The 17,438-nt window shown below is 59.0% G+C and overlaps 1 protein-coding gene across 1 annotated transcript in view; it reads right to left on the bottom strand.

Annotated features, from left to right (window-relative positions):
- The window catches only part of Gsg1l (GSG1 like), a 193,967-nt gene extending 176,822 nt beyond the window's left edge, over nt 1-17,145 (bottom strand). The window contains exon 1 of the mRNA XM_047533803.1: nt 16,540-17,145. Within this exon, the coding sequence (XP_047389759.1) occupies nt 16,540-16,870 (331 nt within the window). The 5' untranslated portion in view covers nt 16,871-17,145. The remainder of the gene's footprint in view (nt 1-16,539) is intronic.
- Between the last annotated feature and the right edge of the window lie 293 nt (nt 17,146-17,438).

Raw genomic sequence — 17,438 nt, 5'->3', positions numbered from 1 at the left:
TTACTTGCAGCCTCCAAAAACTCCAGGAAGTATGGCTCTCGTCTCCGTGCTCCTGTGTCCTCAGTGAGAAGAAGCAGAAGCAAGAATGGCCCCCGGGCACAGTGGGCACTCAAAGAAGAGCCCGGAATGGATGGACGGGGAGGGCCGGAGCCTTTCAGGAGCCTCCGGGAGGCCTCCCCAGGGCTTGAGGACCCTCCACCGCCCTGGACGGGGAGGCTTCCCTCTGCTGGGCACGTGGGGACTTGCAGGCAGCACTGGGGCCTCCACCCCGAGCAGGGCCGCCTGGGCATCTCAGAACGGCCAGAACCCACCAGGCTGGACTTGCCCACCCAGCGTGCCACGCGCGCCACTCCGCATTCCAGGCGGGACCTCAGCGTAGCCAGCGCGTCCACCGGTGCCAGCCCGTGGGCATCCTGCCTCCTCTGCAAACCCCGAGGTCGTTCGGCTCTGATCGCCATTTCGTTGGCGGGTAGAACGAAGCATCCTTGGGTCGGGACACGACCCAAGGTCACACGAGCAGGGACCCAGACCTGCCGTTGGTCTCCAGGACCCGGAGGCACCACGCTGCGGTCGGGAGGAGCACCCGATTTAATATTAATGTGGAGTCAGAGTTTGTCAGTGGTCACGACGAATCAGCGAATCAGCTCGCCTCTCGGTTCTGAGCCCAGAGGACACCCCCTCCCGCCTTCCTCGGAATCTACCCTGGGCAGAGGACAGAGGCCTCTGCGATAGGACCCGCGCCCAGCAGGTATGTGCGCCTGGCCCGTTGGTCCTGCCTTCAAGCAGAATGACCAGGGGGACGTCCAGAGCGGGGAGGCGTCCTGGGCAACCAGGCAGCGGGCATTTGTCAATCATGAGACCAAGAAGGCATTTCCACCGATCAGCTTATCAGTGGCCACAGCCAAGGAGGACAGAAGGGCCTCCGTGCCCTGAGCACGCCCCCCAGACGTCACCGGGTCTGGCAGTGCGCCGCCTGCTCCTCCCAGGCCCCGCCCACTCCTCACCTGCGGATGCCGGGGGCGAGGAGTCAGGGGACGGGCGCAGGCGCACCGGCAGCCCTACTAGCCAAGGAGGGCTGCCAACAGAGAGGAAGCGGGAACGGCGCCTGCTGGGAGCTGTGGTGTCACCTTCACCTTCTCGACTCCTGCTCTCCACACTCGAGCCCTGGGAGGAGAGAGGGAGGTCCCCCTTGAGCTAGCCGGTCGCACAGTGTGCATCAGCCTGAAACCATGCAGAAACCTGCTCAGCGACGCACGGGCCACAGAGCACTCGGAAGCCGAAGATCCCCAAGTGCGACTTTGACAGGAACCAGGTGGCAGAGGGAAGCTGAGCTGCACAGGCCCGGCGGCTCCAGCCGAGCGGGGAGCTGTCTCCAGGCCAAGGAGAGCAGGCCTCTGGATGCGCTTGTCACAAAACCGCTCCATACATGACAGCATGTGTTTGCGACCCCAGGAAAACACAGGCTCCTTAGCTCCGACCGGCAGGTTGGAAGACAAGACAACAGATCTCATTCCGGAGGACGGCGGGCCAGGGTGATAGAAGCCAAGCGCCAGGGACTGAGCGGCAGGCACAGCAAGGGGCTCACGGTGCAGCGACAGGAAACTCCAGACGCTTCCTGCTCTGCCAAAGCAGAGGGACTGTTAGGAGTCAGGAGCATAATTAGGCACAACTCGCAGGCTGAGAGACGCCTGGTTTCCTTTCCTTTATGTGTCTTCTCTGAGCTGGACCTGGACCTATAGCCCGCGCCTCCTCTTGCTTTGGTGGGGGGACCAACTTACTTGTCCCTAGAAAACCAAGCAAGCCAAGCGGGGGTGGTGGTGCACGCCTGTAATCCCAGCTGCTCGGGAGGCTGAGGCAGGAGGATCGAGAGTTCAGTCAGCCTCAGCAACTTAGTGAGGCCCTAAGCAACTCAGCAAGACCCTGTCTCTAAATAAAATATTATTTTAAAAAGGGCCGGAGATGTGGCTCAGTGGTAAAGCACCCCTGGTTCAATCCCTGGCACAAAAAAATAAAAAATAAAAAAACAAACCAGCTGAGGAGGCATAACAGAGGCCACTGGGCCCAGACGGAGGTTCCAAGCCAGTCCACGCCATCATGCCTGGCCACTAGCTTAGAGGAGCATTGAGGATCTGTGACGTGGAGTCCTCTCCGGGACATTCAGAGGTGCCACTGGCTGCAGAATGAACCATCCAGACCATTTTGGAACAGGAAAGAGCAAGACAGAAAGAACGTTGAAATCACCAGTAACACAATGGCAGATACAGAAGCCGAAGGACAGAAACCAGCTCAGAGGAGTGGTGTTCCCGAAGAGGCTGGCGGGCGTCGTGTTGCGACAGGAAGTGGAACAGTGGAAAGAAATTAAGACCAGGACCCCAAAGCACTGAATGCTGGCAAGGGTGCCAAACAACAAGAAGTCTGATCCATTGCCGGTGAGAAAGAAAAGTGGAACAGCCGCCGTGGAAGACAGTTTGGCAGTTTCCTAACAAAACTAAACATACTCTTATCACATGGCCCCAAAATCACACTTCTCGGTATTTACCCAAAGGAGTTGAAAATTTATGTATACACAAAAACCTGCACGCAGATGTTTATAGTAGGTTTTATTCATAATTGCCAAAACCTGAAAGCAACCAAGGTTGTCTTTCAGTAGGTGATTGGATAAATAAACCAGAGAACACCACAGATGGTGGAATATTATGCAGCACAGAAAAAGAAACACTCTATGAAGACATGGAGGAAGCTGAAGTGCACATGGATCAAGGAAGAAAACCCAACCTGAGGAAGCTGCGCACCATGGGATTCCAAATCTCCAACATTCTGGAAAAGACAAACTGCCAGTAAGTGAAAAGATCTCAGGTTGCTGGGGACGGAGGGAGGGCTGGATGGACAGGCAGAGTGCAGAGGACACACAGGGCAGCGGAATGGAGAGTCTACGTGGTGGATCCTGGTCATCATCCCTGTGTCCACGACACCAAGGGTGAACCCCCATATAAACTAGAGGTTGGGTGTCCATGTAGGTTCATCTGCTGTAACAGATGCACCCCTTTGGTGGGGGTGAAGATAATGGGGTACACTGTGCACGTGTCAGGACAAGGGACAGATGAGACACCGCTGTACCTCCCACTTGGGTTGCTATGAATCTAAAGCTGATCTAAAAAGACAAAGTTTATTAAATGGTAACAATACGAGCAAGCCCTCCAAGCTGGGCTCCGTGGGAGCCAGGCTGGCTTTCAGACGACATTTAGCTTGGTGCGTAGCTCAGGGGTGGAGCCCCTGCTTGGCAGGTGGGAGACCCGGCTCCCCCCCAGAACCCCCAGAATAAATAAGTGAAGAACGATTTCTGTACTCTGGGTGACGTCTCTGCTTTGAGGATGGATGGGGGGATCCACAAGAACCCAGGGAAATGAAAAGCGAGCAAGCTTCCCAGCAAGGAGCAAGAGCGACTGACCTCAGCCTCCCCATCCTCCACAGGAGAGGCCAGAAAGCAGGAGTGGTGCCCACAAGGTGTCCCCAGAAGGATCCAGCCCGTGGGGTCTCCACCTGGCCACGCTGCCGCCCAGAGCCCAAGGCCACCGAGAGGGACAGGAGCTCAGAGGCGCATCGCCTGTGTTGAGCACGAAGCCCCTCCATGGCCCGCACTGTCCCTCCCCATGTCCCCTTGCCACCCGCTGCTCCCCAGCCACACCAGCTCTTCAAGGTCGCCAGGTCCTCTCTGTGCAAAGATGTGTGTGTGCACGTGCCCTCTGCCCGGCCACCGTTTCCTCTAATGGCTTGCAGCTGCTTCAAGTCTCCATCGAATGTCACCTCCGCAGGGAGGAGGGCCTGCTTCCTCAGGTCCTGTCCACGCACAGCCAGCAAGGGGCGTGGTCAGCACAGAATTAAGTCTCAACGCTTGTTACAGATGCGAGTTCAAAAGCCAGACTGCAAAGGCGACGGATTTCCTCACCGTGGGAGGGGTGGGAGAGTTTATAGAATATCTTTACTCTCTTCATAATTACAAGAGGAGTAGAGGTGCCAAGTATTCAAGTATTAAAATCAGAATTAGTATGTATGATTTTTAAGCTATATTAAAGAAAACAAAACTTAATCCATATAGTAAAGAATAGGAAAAAAATCAAAGAAATTGCTTAAAGAAAAAAATTGAAAGCATTCAACCTGGGCACGGTGGTGCACGCCTGTAATCCCAGAGACTCGGGAGGCTGAGGCAGGAGGATCACAAGTTGGAGGCCAGCCTCAGCAACTTAGTGAGGCTCTAAGTGACTTAGTGAGACTGTCTCAAAATAGAATAATTTTTAAAAAGGGACTGAGAGTGGAAGAGCACCCTGGGTTTAATTCCCAATACCACAAAAAAAAAAAAAAAAAAAGGGAAAAAAAAGAAACATTCAATAAAAATGAGGAAGTAAAGGGTTAGGGTTAAGGCTCAGTGGTAGAGCACTTGCCTGGAACCCATGAGGCCCTGGGTTCAAACCCCAGTACCAAAATAAAATAAAGAAAGAAGTGAGACCAAATGTATTTGTTGTAGAAATAAATATTACCTGGTTGAGACCCTCAGGTTGTACTAAAAGAAAGAAAGCTAACTCAACTGTTCTTGCCAGATTTGCACCCAACAAAGAGACATCGAAAAGTTAAAATAAAAAAGGGCTAATAAGAGACATATCAAGGGAACACAAGCAGAAGAATGCAGAGCTAGCAATATTAAAAGATAAAAAAAATGGAATTCGAAATAAAAAGCATTCACAAGGGGGACATGGTCATTTTATCTTGACACAAGATAAAACCCACAGCTCTGCAATGAAAATATAACTGTCACAAATCTTTTTGTGATTAAATAATATAGAACTGAAGTTTATAAAAACAAAAACTATGTGAAATGCAAGTTAAAATGGAAAGAAGTCTACTAATGAGAAAGGTTTTGACCTACCACTTCTTCTTTATGAAGATCAAGAGAGCAAAGATGAATAAATAGCAATATAAAGTCATTAAATAATACTATGTATAAAGCTGCTTGAAACTATGCTCAGGGAACATATCTAATTTTTCAAATAAAATATTTACCAAAAAATATATATAAAGCAGAAATCACACTCACCTCCTTCTCTATCATTCAGTAAAGTTTAAAATTAATGACAAAAATTTAAGCAATGAGACAAAGCTCTGGGAAATTTTTGAATGCTCTACTAAATTATCCTTGGACCAATGAAATAACAAAACTAAAATTTCACAACGTGCAATTGCAGAATCTTTAGAAAATCATTTCAAAGAAAACCCGGCATTTTAAAACTCACGGGATAGGACCAAAGTGGTAGTCAGAGGCAAATTCGTAGCTTTGAACGTATTCGTTATCTTGTACTACGAAAACAAAGCTCTCAACCTAAAAACTTGAGAATGTTACCAATACAAACCTCAGAGATGCAGGCCAAAAGAAAACAAGGATAAATCAGAAAACTTAAACAGTTAATAAATACAGGAATACCGGCGCTTTAAAAAGGAGTGTGGAAGGGCAGCGGAGGACCCTGCAGGAGCCAAGCTGTCCCTCGAGTGGACTAAAGAAAGGAGAGACGGACAAACCGTCAGAACCTCAGTCCGAGGACGCCCGGTCTCAGGACAGATCCCTGAAGAGACCTCAGCCGGTCTGCGCTCTCCACAAGGCTCCAGAAAAAATCCCCACCAGGGTCCCCGGCATGTGCGGTGGGCTTGAACAGGGCAAACAAAGAAAAAGAAAATACAAATACACGGGATGAGGGGCGAGGAGAGGAAACGACATCGAAAAGAGGCATCCTTCTTTTAATCCTGAGAAGATGCTATGCCCAGTTTTATGCAAATGATTAGAAACTCTTGAGGGGAAAAAAAAATGATTTTCTAAGAAAACACGACCCACTAAAAACTCACTCCGGAAGTAGAAAACAGAACTGAACAGCCACCAAGGACAAACTCGTTCTGCTCCAAATGTCCCCCCGGAACTCTGTGTGGCTGCCACCTTCTGCCCACTCAGGTCTCAGTGCAAATGTCACTCATTAAAGACCACCTCCCGGACTCCCTATCGAAGGTCACACCCTGACCCCTGAAATCCCAGCGGCTCGGGAGGCTGAGGCAGGAGGATCGAGAGCCCAGAGCCAGTCTCAGCAACTCAGGCCCTAAGCAACTCAGCGAGACCCTACTAAATAAATATTAGATTACAAGGGCTGGGGTGTGGCTCCGTGGTGAAGCACCCCTGGGTTCAATCCCCGGAACAAAAAAAAAGGGGAAAAAAGACCCCCCGCCAAGAGCTGTCTGGTGAGGCCTATAGCTCTGGTGCGACAGGGAAGTCGCAGCTCCCCTCGCCTTAATGTGAGTGTTCTCCTTCTCCCCACTGGAGTCCGTGGGGCAGGGACTTGGGTAATCAGGTTTGCTCAGCAGAGGACTCAGCACAGCACTCAGTAAACATGACGAAATAAACAAATGGGCAAAGACTAAAGAGACGAGAAAATCTCTCCCAAGATGCAAACAACTTCTGGAAAATTCTGCCCGGTCAGAACCACTGGGGCTGCAAGTTCGCACGTGGAAAGTTGGCACAGGTCTCGGAATCCCGCTCCGTCTCTCTCAGAGGGAGGACTTCAAGAAGGCTTGACAGTCAGAGGCTGCGCCGGCTCAGAACATGGAGGCTGGCAGCCCGGGCCTCCTCCTGGTGTCTGATTGCACCCTTGACCCTCCAAGTGCCTGAATCTGGGGGCCACTCGAATCACAGTCACTAGGAGGCCCACCCTCACCCTCTGTCCCCTTCTGGAGATGGGGCTGTGCCGGCTTTGCCGCCACTGGGTGCACAGTGGCCTTGGCGGGGGCTCCGGGAACCCGGTTGAGTTCTGAGACAAGAGCTTCCCATCACCTCTCCGGCCAGACTCCCCTGCGCCCTGAGGAAACCCAGGACAAAGACATGCAGACGGGAACTGGGAGCGTTCCCTTCTGGATAATTCCAGCTCTCCATTTCCAACCAGTCCCGGAAATTCAGTTGTGGGGGAGGGGAAGAAATGGGGGCAATTTTTAAAATTTAGCTATTCTGCCAGGTGAGGTGGCACACGTCATCCCAGCAGCTTGGGAGGCTGAGGCAGGAGGATCTTGAGTTCAGAGCCAGCCTCAGCAACTTAGCGAGGCCCTAAGCAACTTAGCAAGACCCTGTCTCTAAATAAAATACAAAATAGGGCTGGGGACGTGGCTCAGTGGTTAAGTGCCCCTGGGTTCAATCCCTGGTACCAAAAATAAATAAATAACAGCCACTCTGACAAACAGGGTGTGCCAAAAAATTGAAGGTCAAGGTCTTGCTGATCTCCAAGGGATAACCAAGGGGCAGCAACTGGAAAGCAGGACAGAGGGAAAGGGCCTCAGTGCCCCCACCGGTTCTGCCAGGGACTGGGGGCTGGTGGTCTGAAGGCCTTTCCCTGCAGAGACCTGGCTTTCCTCATCCACAGAAGAAAGGGTTGATGTTCGCAGCGATTGCCGAAGCCGGGCTGCCCATCAACGGAGCACTGAGGTAGATCCGGTGATGGGCAGCCCGTCAAGTGGGGAGAAGCATTCTTAAAAAAAAAAAAAAAATGAGGCTGTGTGGAATACAGTATGCTGTAATTTTACACATGGCAGGAAAGACCGCACTCGAAAGGGAACATTTTAGCAAAGCAATTGAGTAGAAATTGGGAGGAAAGTTCCAGGTCATGGAAACTGCCAGTGCAAAGGCCCTGAGGCAGGCACATGTCTGGGGCTGTGAGAGACCTTCACAGGGACCGTGGGCTCCAGCAGAGAAGAGTAGGGTGGGAGGGGAGGCCGAGGGCCGCGGGACCATGACAAGTCTCCTAACCGCTGGGAGAACTTTGGATTTCCACAGAGCGAGGAGGTGACCATGGGAGGGTTTGAGCACAGAGACTCTGTCCACTGGGCGGTAGATGGCTCAGCAGACAATGCGGGGCAAGGAGGCTTAGGAAGGCTATGAGGGGGTGTTGGAGCAGTCCAGGCAAGAAGGGCACAGGCCCAGGCCAGGGGGCAGGGACCCTGAGAAATGGCTGGATGCTGGGCATAAGAACCAACCGGGTTTGCTGATGGCCGGGATGGCAGGGTGAGGGAGAGGGTGGAAGGCTGTCATCTGCTGACACAGGGCAGGTGGGCAGGGTGCAGCAGGGGTCACTGGGCACCCACCGCCTGCATGGCTCTCTGCTGTCTAGGCAGACAGTAGGGCAGCCATCCCCCGGGGAGGCCGGACGTGGCGGGTGACCTGCTCTGGCCATAGGCGTGCCCGCAGAACCGCGCAAGCCCCACGTGGGCAGGAGCCCACGCACCTCCTGCCCACCAGCCACGGAAACCGGCCTCCCTGGGTCCCCGGCCAGGCAGCCGCACAGAGCCCAGCTGGCCTGCGAGGGGCACGACCCCTGAGCAAGGAACCAGCTGATCGGGAGCCACTGGCTCCGCGGGTGGTTACAGTGGCACCACCCGGCCTGGCCTGGCCGCGGGGCCGGTCGCTGGCTCAGAGGTCAGCCTGCGTCAGGTCCCTGCCCTGCCCGCTGTCTCTGCTTCTTCCGGGGCCACCCAGAGACCAGGACGCGGGGAGACTGCTGGGTCAAGGCTGGCAGGAGGGACAGGCGTTGGGCGAAGGGCGTCTAAAAGGACACAGGAGCGACAGGCAGCGGCCTCCTCCTCCCTCTTCCGAAGGCCAGGGCACGGAGCCGAGGGAAGGAGCCACAGCCGAGGGGCTTGTCGAAAGCTGCTGCCCCCACCCCTTTCACTTAGAGTGTGGGTGATGCCCGGGGCCCCACACTTGTCCTCCCAGGGTGTTTTTATGACTGTTCAAACTCCATGTGACACACAGTGCCACCGTGGCCACTGTGGCCACCGTGGCCACCAGGGCTACTGGGTGGTGTGGGGGGCGGGCAGGGAGTGACACCAGCCTGAAGCCCCTCGTGCCCCAGCTGCCTGGGCCACCAAGGGAGGGAGGCGAGGGCAGAGGGCCTGGCCTCTCTTCCCCTTCCGCCTGCCTTGGGCCTCAACCAGCCAGCCCTGCACGCAGGGTCTCCCTGCAGGGCCTCCACCAGGCCTGCACAAGACCTTCCTGGGAAAGAGCCGCTCGGGACAGGGACAGGTGCTCCCCCACCAGGGCTACTCCAGCTCCCCTCCCTCCTTCCTCTCCAGCTCAGGCCAGACCCTCCCCGCGGGCCAGCACACCTGTGTGTCCCGGGGTGCGTGCGTGCGTGCGTGCGTGCGTGCGTGTGTGTTCTTTCTCTCTTTCTCTCTCTCGCCCTTTCTGGCTGTGTGATCCTCCCACCGCATGTCTGTCACCCCTCACCACGTCTCATCTCCTCTCCTTCCCTGTGGCCGCCTCTGACTCACTCCCTGGGGAGACTGGGACAGAGTGCCCCTGCCCGGGCTCCACCTCCAGGGCTCTGCCCAGGCTCCGCCTCCAGGGCCCTGCCCCTACCCAGGCTCCGCCTCCAGGGCCCTGCCCCCGCCCAGGCTCCGCCTCCAGGGCCCCGCCCCTACCCAGGCTCCGCCTCCAGGGCCCCGCCCCTGCCCGGGCTCCGCCTCCATGGCCTCGCCACTGCCCAGGCTCCGCCTCCAGGGCCCTGCCCCCGCCCAGGCTCCGCCTCCATGGCCCCGCCCCTGCCCGGCCTCCGCCTCCAGGGCCCTGCCCCCGCCCAGGCTCCGCCTCCCAGCCCGCCCCACCTCTGCTTCCAGAAGCCGAGCACAGGCTCCCAGACCTCCTCCCCACCACCAGGGAAGACTGACAGCCCCTGGGAAGGGGCCTGGCTCCTGCAACCCTGTCACCCAAAAGTGCTGAGTTGGGCAGTTTGGGGCCAGCCATCACCACCCAGCCAGACTGCAAGGGACACAGCAATTGCATTCGTTTTTGGAGTCAATGGACTATTTTTGGACACAGATCGTGGCCTCCCAACTGTAGTCGATAGAAGCAACCAGGAAACGCAGGAAGAACCGTCCAAGGGATGATCCCCACTTTTCGGATGAGGAAGCCGAGAGCTGCATCTCCCCCATCCACCAGAAGATCTGGAAAAACTTGCTCCCTCTGCTCTGGACCACAGTCTCCACCCGGCCACAATGAGACCCCTGAGAACCTGTCCAGGTCTCAGGTCAGGGTAGGGTGAGCAGAACCCAGGGGCTCTGCAGCCCTGGATGCCACCCCCAGAATGCAGCTCCCCACAGCCCAGGAGGGAGTCTGCCCTGGTCTGCTGGTCCCACCCAGTCCCCCTCTCTCCCACCTGGGCCTCCTGGTGGCCCTTGATGGCTCACTTCCTAAAACTGCTTTTCATTCAGTAGGAGCCTTTCCAAGGTCATGTGCGCTTTCCAGGGAATGGCCAGAGACACCCTGGGGGCGGGAGTCTCAGGGTAAGGCTCGCCCATCAGAGTGTCACGTCACTTACTGAGGGTCACTGGGTCTGGGTCTCTGCTCTGGTGAGGTAACACGTGCAGAAATGCAAACCAGGCGATGCCAGCTGGTGGTGCAGGCAGTGGGAGGACACATGGGGGACCCAGTAGCTGGGACGGAAGACGCCAGTATTGCATGAACCAAGGAAGGGAATTCTAGGTGAGGGACAGGCAGGTGCAAAGGCCCCGAGGTAGCAAAGATCCCGATGCAGCCAGGAACTACAGGGAGGTGAACAAGACTGTGGCACAGCAGCGAGCAGAGGGGACCAGAGGAGGCCGAGGGGCAGGCAGGGGCTGGCAGGCAGGTCCTGGCCAGTGCCCAGCTGGGAGCAAGGCAGCGAGGGAGGAGGGAAGAAGTCCTGGGGACAATGGCATGGAGCACAGAGACCAGGCCCCGTGCACACATAAGCCCCAGATGTCCCCAGAATCCCAAATGTGCCAGGGGTGGAGCTTGGCCTCGGGGAGCCAGGAGGAGAGGGAGATGACACAGAAGGCTGGGGTGACAATGGCAAGGAGAGCAATGAGGGATGAGGGAGGGGCCGTGCTGGGGACCGTGAGGCCACCGATTAGACAGGTCACCCAGGAAGACCTCCCTGACTGGAGCTCATCTGAGCAAAGCCCTGCCTGGGAAGGGGGGCGCCTGCAGGACAGTAGCGGAGGGCGGGGGGTGCAAAGGTCCTGAGGTAGAAACACCTCAGCCTGTTGTGGGGCCAGTGCAGGCTGGTGTGGGGCAGAGGGACTGGCAGAGAGGTCAGAGAGCAGTGGGATGGGTCGCCTCGCCAATCTCAGAAGTGGTGGGCTCTGGCCCGGGTGTGACCGATGACTTCGGAGGGTCCCAAGCAGGATGGAGGTGGCCCACTGGGTTTAACAGGACTCCTTGGCTCTGGGTGGGAACAGCCCGAGGGGACCAAGGGCAGGAGTGGGGCCCTGTGTGGCACAGACAGGTGCAGGGGCCAGGCTGGACTTGGAAGGAGGCACTGGCCGGATTTCCAGGGGCCAGATGTGGGGTAGCAGCAGGGTCTCGGAGGACCCTGTGTCTCAGGGCCTGAGTCCTGGAGGGGCAGCAACGAGGAGGAGCGGTAGGCACACCGTGGACACCCCTGCAGGACAGCGGCCGCTCCACAGGCCCAGGTCTGAGCGCGGACACACCCGCCAGGTGTTTGAGAAGAGCCATGAATCCAGATGTTTCTGTGAAGCGTCCCATTCCCGGGAGCCGGCGGCTGGGAGACGCTGTAAACTCTCAGGGGCCCACAGAGCAGATGTGGCTCAGATCTGACCCACAGGCACCCAGCCAGTGCCATCTGATTCCATCCCAAGGCAAACAGCATCATCCCCGTGCCCCAGCCAAGGAAAGTGAGACCCAGAGAGGGTGATCTCCTACCCAAGGCCACACAGCCTGCCGTCACAAGGACGGCGCTCTGCCATCTTCAACTTCCAGGAAAAAAAAAAATCTTTTTTAAAATACTCATTTCACACCTGAGGAAAGAAGAGGCCAAAAAAAGAGAGAGAGGAGTGTGACTTTTGAAAATCCACTTGGCAAGTTGGCAGCCAAATCTAGACTTGAACCCAGGCTCGTGACTCCCAGCACAGTGCTCTTCCCAGCAAGACTGGCTGGAGGAGCCCAGGGAGGCTGACGGAGTCAGGCCAGGGTCAGCATGCAAGCAGCAAGCAGCACAGCCGCCTCCGGGCACACCCCAGGTCTGCCATTTGCCAGCTGTGTGACCGTGGGTAAGTTGCTTTGCCTCTCTGTGCCTCGGTTTCCTCAGCAGGAAAGTGGGGGTCACCATGGCACCTGCACTGTTGGAATGACAGGAAGTAACACTTGTTGAGGGCTTACGGCACTAGCTTCCAAGTCTTTGCCCATGAGACGCTCCCAACGTGAAGCCTGTCTAAGCTTCACACCAACATACCCCAGGCTCTGGAAGCCCAGGCAGAGGACATCGTTGGTCCTTGTCCTCAGTCCCCAACCCAAGGAAGAGGAGTGGGGAGTGGGCCCTACATTGCAAGGGGGAGCCCAGGGGTCCCCTCCTCGCTGCACCATAAGAAGAAACCTAGGGTCCCAGGAAGAACTGACGGCCATTCAGTTCAGTTCAAGGGCGACGATTCACTGAGCACCTACTGTGTGCCGTGTCCTGAGCCCTGGGGAACCCCCGGCCAACACTGCCCATGAAAAGCCATCCCCACCTTTGTGGAGCAGGTGGGCAGGTGGAGTGAGGTGGGCACCAGGCTGAGGGCAGGAAGTCAGGAGGAAACTTCAGCAGAACACGTGTGGGCAGGGCAGTCAGAGCGGCTTGAGCCCAGACTCTTAAAACTTTCAGGACATAGTCTTGGCTGACCTGGGGGAAGAGCAGAGGGAACAGCCAGTGCAAAGGCCCTGAGGCCAGAGGGTGCCGGGTGTGGGGGAGGCCAGTGTAGCAGGAGGGCAGAGATCCAGGGGGCAGCGGGAGTTCAGTGGGGGCCTTGGCTGGACTCTGGGTGTGAGGAAGGACCCCGGGAGGGTGCTGCGCACGGGCAGGATCTGAGGATGCCTCAGGTGGAGAACCCCCGGGAGCAGAAGCGCGCTCCGGCAGGGGTGGGGAGGCCGCTGCAGGTGTCCAGGGGAGAGAGGCAGGTGACTCGGAGCAGGGTGGCGGTGAGCTGCCTGCACTATTCACGGAATCCCAGCCGGACCATCGCCCACCTTCCCACAGGGGAGAGGGCTCTAGAGTCAGACCCCAAGCCGGCCCCTTCCCCAGGGTCTCCAGGACCACCCGTGGGGCCTCCGCTGCACGGGTTCCCAGCCATGGTCCCTCCTGAGTCGTCGTCCCCCCACCTGTGGCCCGCCTGTGACCTGCGCTCCCTTGTCCTCTCTCCAAGCCCCCCAGCCCCAGGGCTCCCAGAAGTCTTCCCGGGCCACCCGTTGGCTCCGGCACTCCCTCCGCCACCCGTCTCCCCAGGCTTCGTCCTCCCTTCCGTCCCTGACTCGGCCGCCCCCGTCCCGCCCGGCCAGCATGCCCACCTCTGCCCCCAGCCAGCCCGGCCAAGAGATCCAGCGCCCGGGAAGGTCAGCCTTCCCCGCCTGGGCGAGGACACCCGCGCCCCTTCCTCCTCGGGGAGGAGAAAAGGATTCTTTGTGCCAGTTGGTGAAAGTGTGTCTGTTTAGGACGGGCGGCGGCGGCTCTGCCAAGGCTGGCGACGCGGGGTGTGGGAAGGGGGCTCGGCAGATCTCCCGGGGCCGCCCTGGGTGGGGGAAATGACCCCTGTGGGGACAGATGAGATCAGAGAGCAGTGGCCACCAGGCCCTGGGGCGGCTGCTTCCCACGGAAGGCTGGACTCTGCACACCCCTCCCGAGTGTGTGCGCAACACGGAGGGGGCGACGGCTTTGCCGAAGCTTCCAGGGGGGAGGGAGGAAGCTGGCCCCGCTGTCCTGGGGGGACAGGGGAGGGCAGGGTTTATGGGTTTTTTTTTTTTTTTTCAGGTGATGTTGGGATGTTTTTTTTCTCTTGGAGGAAAAATAAAATGGTCACAGACCCAGAAGACAGGTTGTCATGGCAACCAAAGTTTGCGGCCAGGTACTTCTCCACACCCTTTCAGGCCCAGTGCCGGAGAAGGCCGGCCGCCTGGGTGCTGTGGCGTCCGCAGCAGAAGCCGCCCACGCTGGCGCGGACCCCCCAGACATCCCACCAGCAAGGACAAAGCCAGCCAGGACTGTTCCCCGAGCTCCCAGGGAGGAACGCTGGGAATCTCCAAGAACGAAGAGGAAGATGTGGTCCATTTCACCTGCCCAGGAAATGAAGGTGCCGCCATGTTCCACTCACTGAGGACCAGGGGGTCTCATGTCAGCTGTCCCCAGAGGCCCACCTCTGACCCCCGCCGGACCTCCTCTTCCCACATCGCTTCCCTCTGATTTCTTTCCACCTCCAAAAAGAGGATGCGGGATCCCTCACCAGAAACCCCTGAGTCGCAAACCGTCACCTGAAAGGTGGGCCCCCAGAAGCACCTGCCCCCGAGGTGGCGGCCAGGACTGAGCGAGATTCTCAGGCGAGAAGTCTCCACGCGGCCTGTGTGGGCAGAGGCTCCTCCAGCGCGAGCTCAGGTTGTTCTTAAGTACTTTCAATGGACGCCTTTTTAAAAGGCGGCGCACAGGTTGGACATGGGTGAGCTACCGGGAGACGGCGATCCTCAGGACTGCCACCCTCAGGAGTGGGCAGGAGACACTGCAAATAATCAAAAGGCGTCAGCAGGCCAGTGTGGGCCTGGACACTCCCCAGAGGCAGGGACAGGACAACGGGACTGCCACAGACAAGACACGGTGTGGTATTTCCAAGGTGGGCGCAGGGAGGAGGCTGGTTTCTGCTCGAAGGAGAAACCTGGCTAGAGGCAGGGAAGGTCTCCGAAGCTCGGAAACATATTCTTGAACTTGGAAAAAGAATTAAGGGGACCTCTGCTCCAAAGGGTGCAGAGTGACCTCGCAGCACTGTGTGGGAGGCCTCGGTGTGGGAGGAGGACGCAGGGAATGTTAGCCAAGACGGTTCTGAGGGCGATTTTTCTTATTACTATTGTCACATGCCACAGGAGCTACTCCTGTTCTGAATGCACCCCAGAAATGAATTGATGGGGTGGAACTGGTCAGGGCAGGACCCTATTCAAACACATTGTGTCTCTGACAGGTGGCCGGCATGGCTCAGGTGAAGTCCCAGAGAAGTTCAGTGGGTCACCCCCAGAAGCAAGACAGGACAACACGGCACCCCAAGAAACCTCCAGTCTGTCATCCCAAGGCCCCATCCAACGTTTCTATTCTGCAAATTAACATGTTTATGTTGCAAACATGTATCCAAGGCCTACTGTGTGCTAGACACTGCAGCTGGGAATGAGACCATCCAGTAAGGCCCTCACAGTGGGACATCCTGGGGAGAGGGAACCATACCTAGGCACCAAAGGCAGGTAGGCCCCAGGGAACCTCAGACCGCCCTAGGGTGGTGAGGAGAAGCCATGTTGAGAACACCCAGAGACCCTGCCTCACAGGTGGGTGGGTCGAGCCTCGAGGCCAGCCCAATAAGCTAAGGGCTTATTCCAGCTGTTGTGTCCACTCCACGTACCCTTGAGTCACACACGCCAAGTCCATTTGAAGAGATCTGCATGCAAGGAGGAGGTTTAACCTTGGGGAAAGAGGTCCACTCACGCAGGCGGGTCCCCGGAGCCACACCATGTCAGAGGCACAGGGTCCCGTGGGGCCAGCACCTCCCACTATCCAGCAAACCCTCTCAGGCAGCTGTCTCCTGAGCCCTACCTCTGCCTGCCTTGGGGACACTCCCTCCAGCCCTGGCTGCCACGGGAGGACAGAGGAAGAGGTACGGATCTGCCTCCTGAAAAGCCAGCCCCAGTTCCCAGGAGCCTTGTGCTAACCCAAGTCCTCCCGGACTCCCCAAGTGTGCGGAGCTGTCCCATCCTCGCACCTGCATGTTTCCCTCTGGCCGCATCCTATTCCAGGAGGGGAGCGGGATACCAAGGGTCCCCCGGCTTCTGGCAATAAGGGTGCTTCTGGGCACCTCCGGGTTCCCGGGAGCCCCCGGGACGGCCCCCATCCCCGCTCCCGTGCTTCCCAAGCCCGCCTGGGAGCTTAATGCAGCAGGAGATGGGGTAGGGGACTGACCCCGAGTTCCTGGCTCCTCGGATCTGCCATGGGAGGGCAGCCCGCGGCAAAGCCCCCTGCACCGCCACCACCCCCGGAGGCGCGACGGGGCGGGTGTGGGGGATCCAGAGCCGGGTGGAAGGAGAGGGTGGGGAGCGTGGAGATGAGTTCAAGCGGGGAAGGGAACGCGCGCCCCTCCGACCCGCAGCTGGGGTGGGTGCCGGGGAGACGCGCCTCCCCAGGGCGCGGCACGGTCCCCACAGCCGCCCCCGGCGTTGGCACCGGGCAGGAGCTCTGCCCCATCCGGTAACGGCGGGGCGTCCCGTATGCCCGGCATCCCGGCCCCCGGACCGTGCAGAGGCGCGCCCCCCGCCAGCGGTCCAGCCAGCCCTGCGGGGCGCTGGATTCCGGGTGGCCGCGCGGCGCGGGGCCCCTCGCCTGCCTGGAGCACGGAGCGCGGCGCTGGGGCGCGGGCCGCCGGGGCCGCACAGCCCCGGGGGAGCCGGAGCCGAGCCCGCCGCCGCGCACTCACCGAGCCCGCCGAGCTCCTCCTCGCACGAGTACCAGATGCCGGTGTGGAAATTCCTGAAGAGGAAGCGGTCGTCGCCCGTCTCCCAGCTGTAGAGCGCGCCGCCAGGGGGGCCGTTCCCGGCGGCGGCGGCGGGGGCGGCGGTGCCGTTGGCCGTGGCGTTGGCGCCCGAGTTGGGGCAGTTGGCGCTCCCGCCCTGGCCGCAGCCGGGCTTGGGCACCCGCTGCGTGCCCTGGCACCAGTACGTGGTGAGGAAGGCGGTGGTGGCGAAGAGCAGCGCCAGCAGGTTCAGGGCCACGGCCAGGAGCGCTCGGCCGCGGCGGCTCGTCTTCATGCCGCCCGCGCCGCCGGGACCGCGCCGCCGGGGAGCTCCGCGCGCGAAGTTGGCAGCCGGCGCCCCGCGTCAGTGGCCGCTGCCCGCCGCGCCCCGGGGCTCGGGCGCCTGCGATCGGCGGCGGCGGACGCGGCGCGGGCCCATGGCCCCCCCGGGCTGGGGGCGCGGCTCGGGGGACGCGGAGCGCGCGGGGGGCGCGGGCGGCGGGCGGCAGCGGCGGAGCGGACCCGGCGCGCCCGGAGCCCGGAGCGCGAGTGCACCTAGGCGAGGAGCTGCTGGCGCCTGGCAGCGGCCACGGCGCAGGGACGCGCGCCCCTCCGTGGGGAGACACCTGCAGGCGGCCGGCGACACTGTTCCGGCGCCCGCCCGCACGGGAGAGGGGGCGCCCCACGGCGGGCGCGGGCGGGGAGGTGGGAGAGAAGGGCCGCCCCCGAAAGAGACCCGCACCCGAGTGGAGAGTCTGACAGGCAATGAGAATTCTAGGCAAGGCGCTCCCAAAGAGAATCCCCGTGGGGACTTGGGGCAACGCAACCGGGCACCAGAGTGGGGGCGCACCTCACTCAGACCC

This window comes from Sciurus carolinensis, chromosome 18, assembly GCF_902686445.1.
Source record: "Sciurus carolinensis chromosome 18, mSciCar1.2, whole genome shotgun sequence".
NCBI classification, from domain to species: domain Eukaryota; kingdom Metazoa; phylum Chordata; class Mammalia; order Rodentia; family Sciuridae; genus Sciurus; species Sciurus carolinensis.
This window is presented reverse-complemented; position numbering and strand designations above follow the sequence as displayed.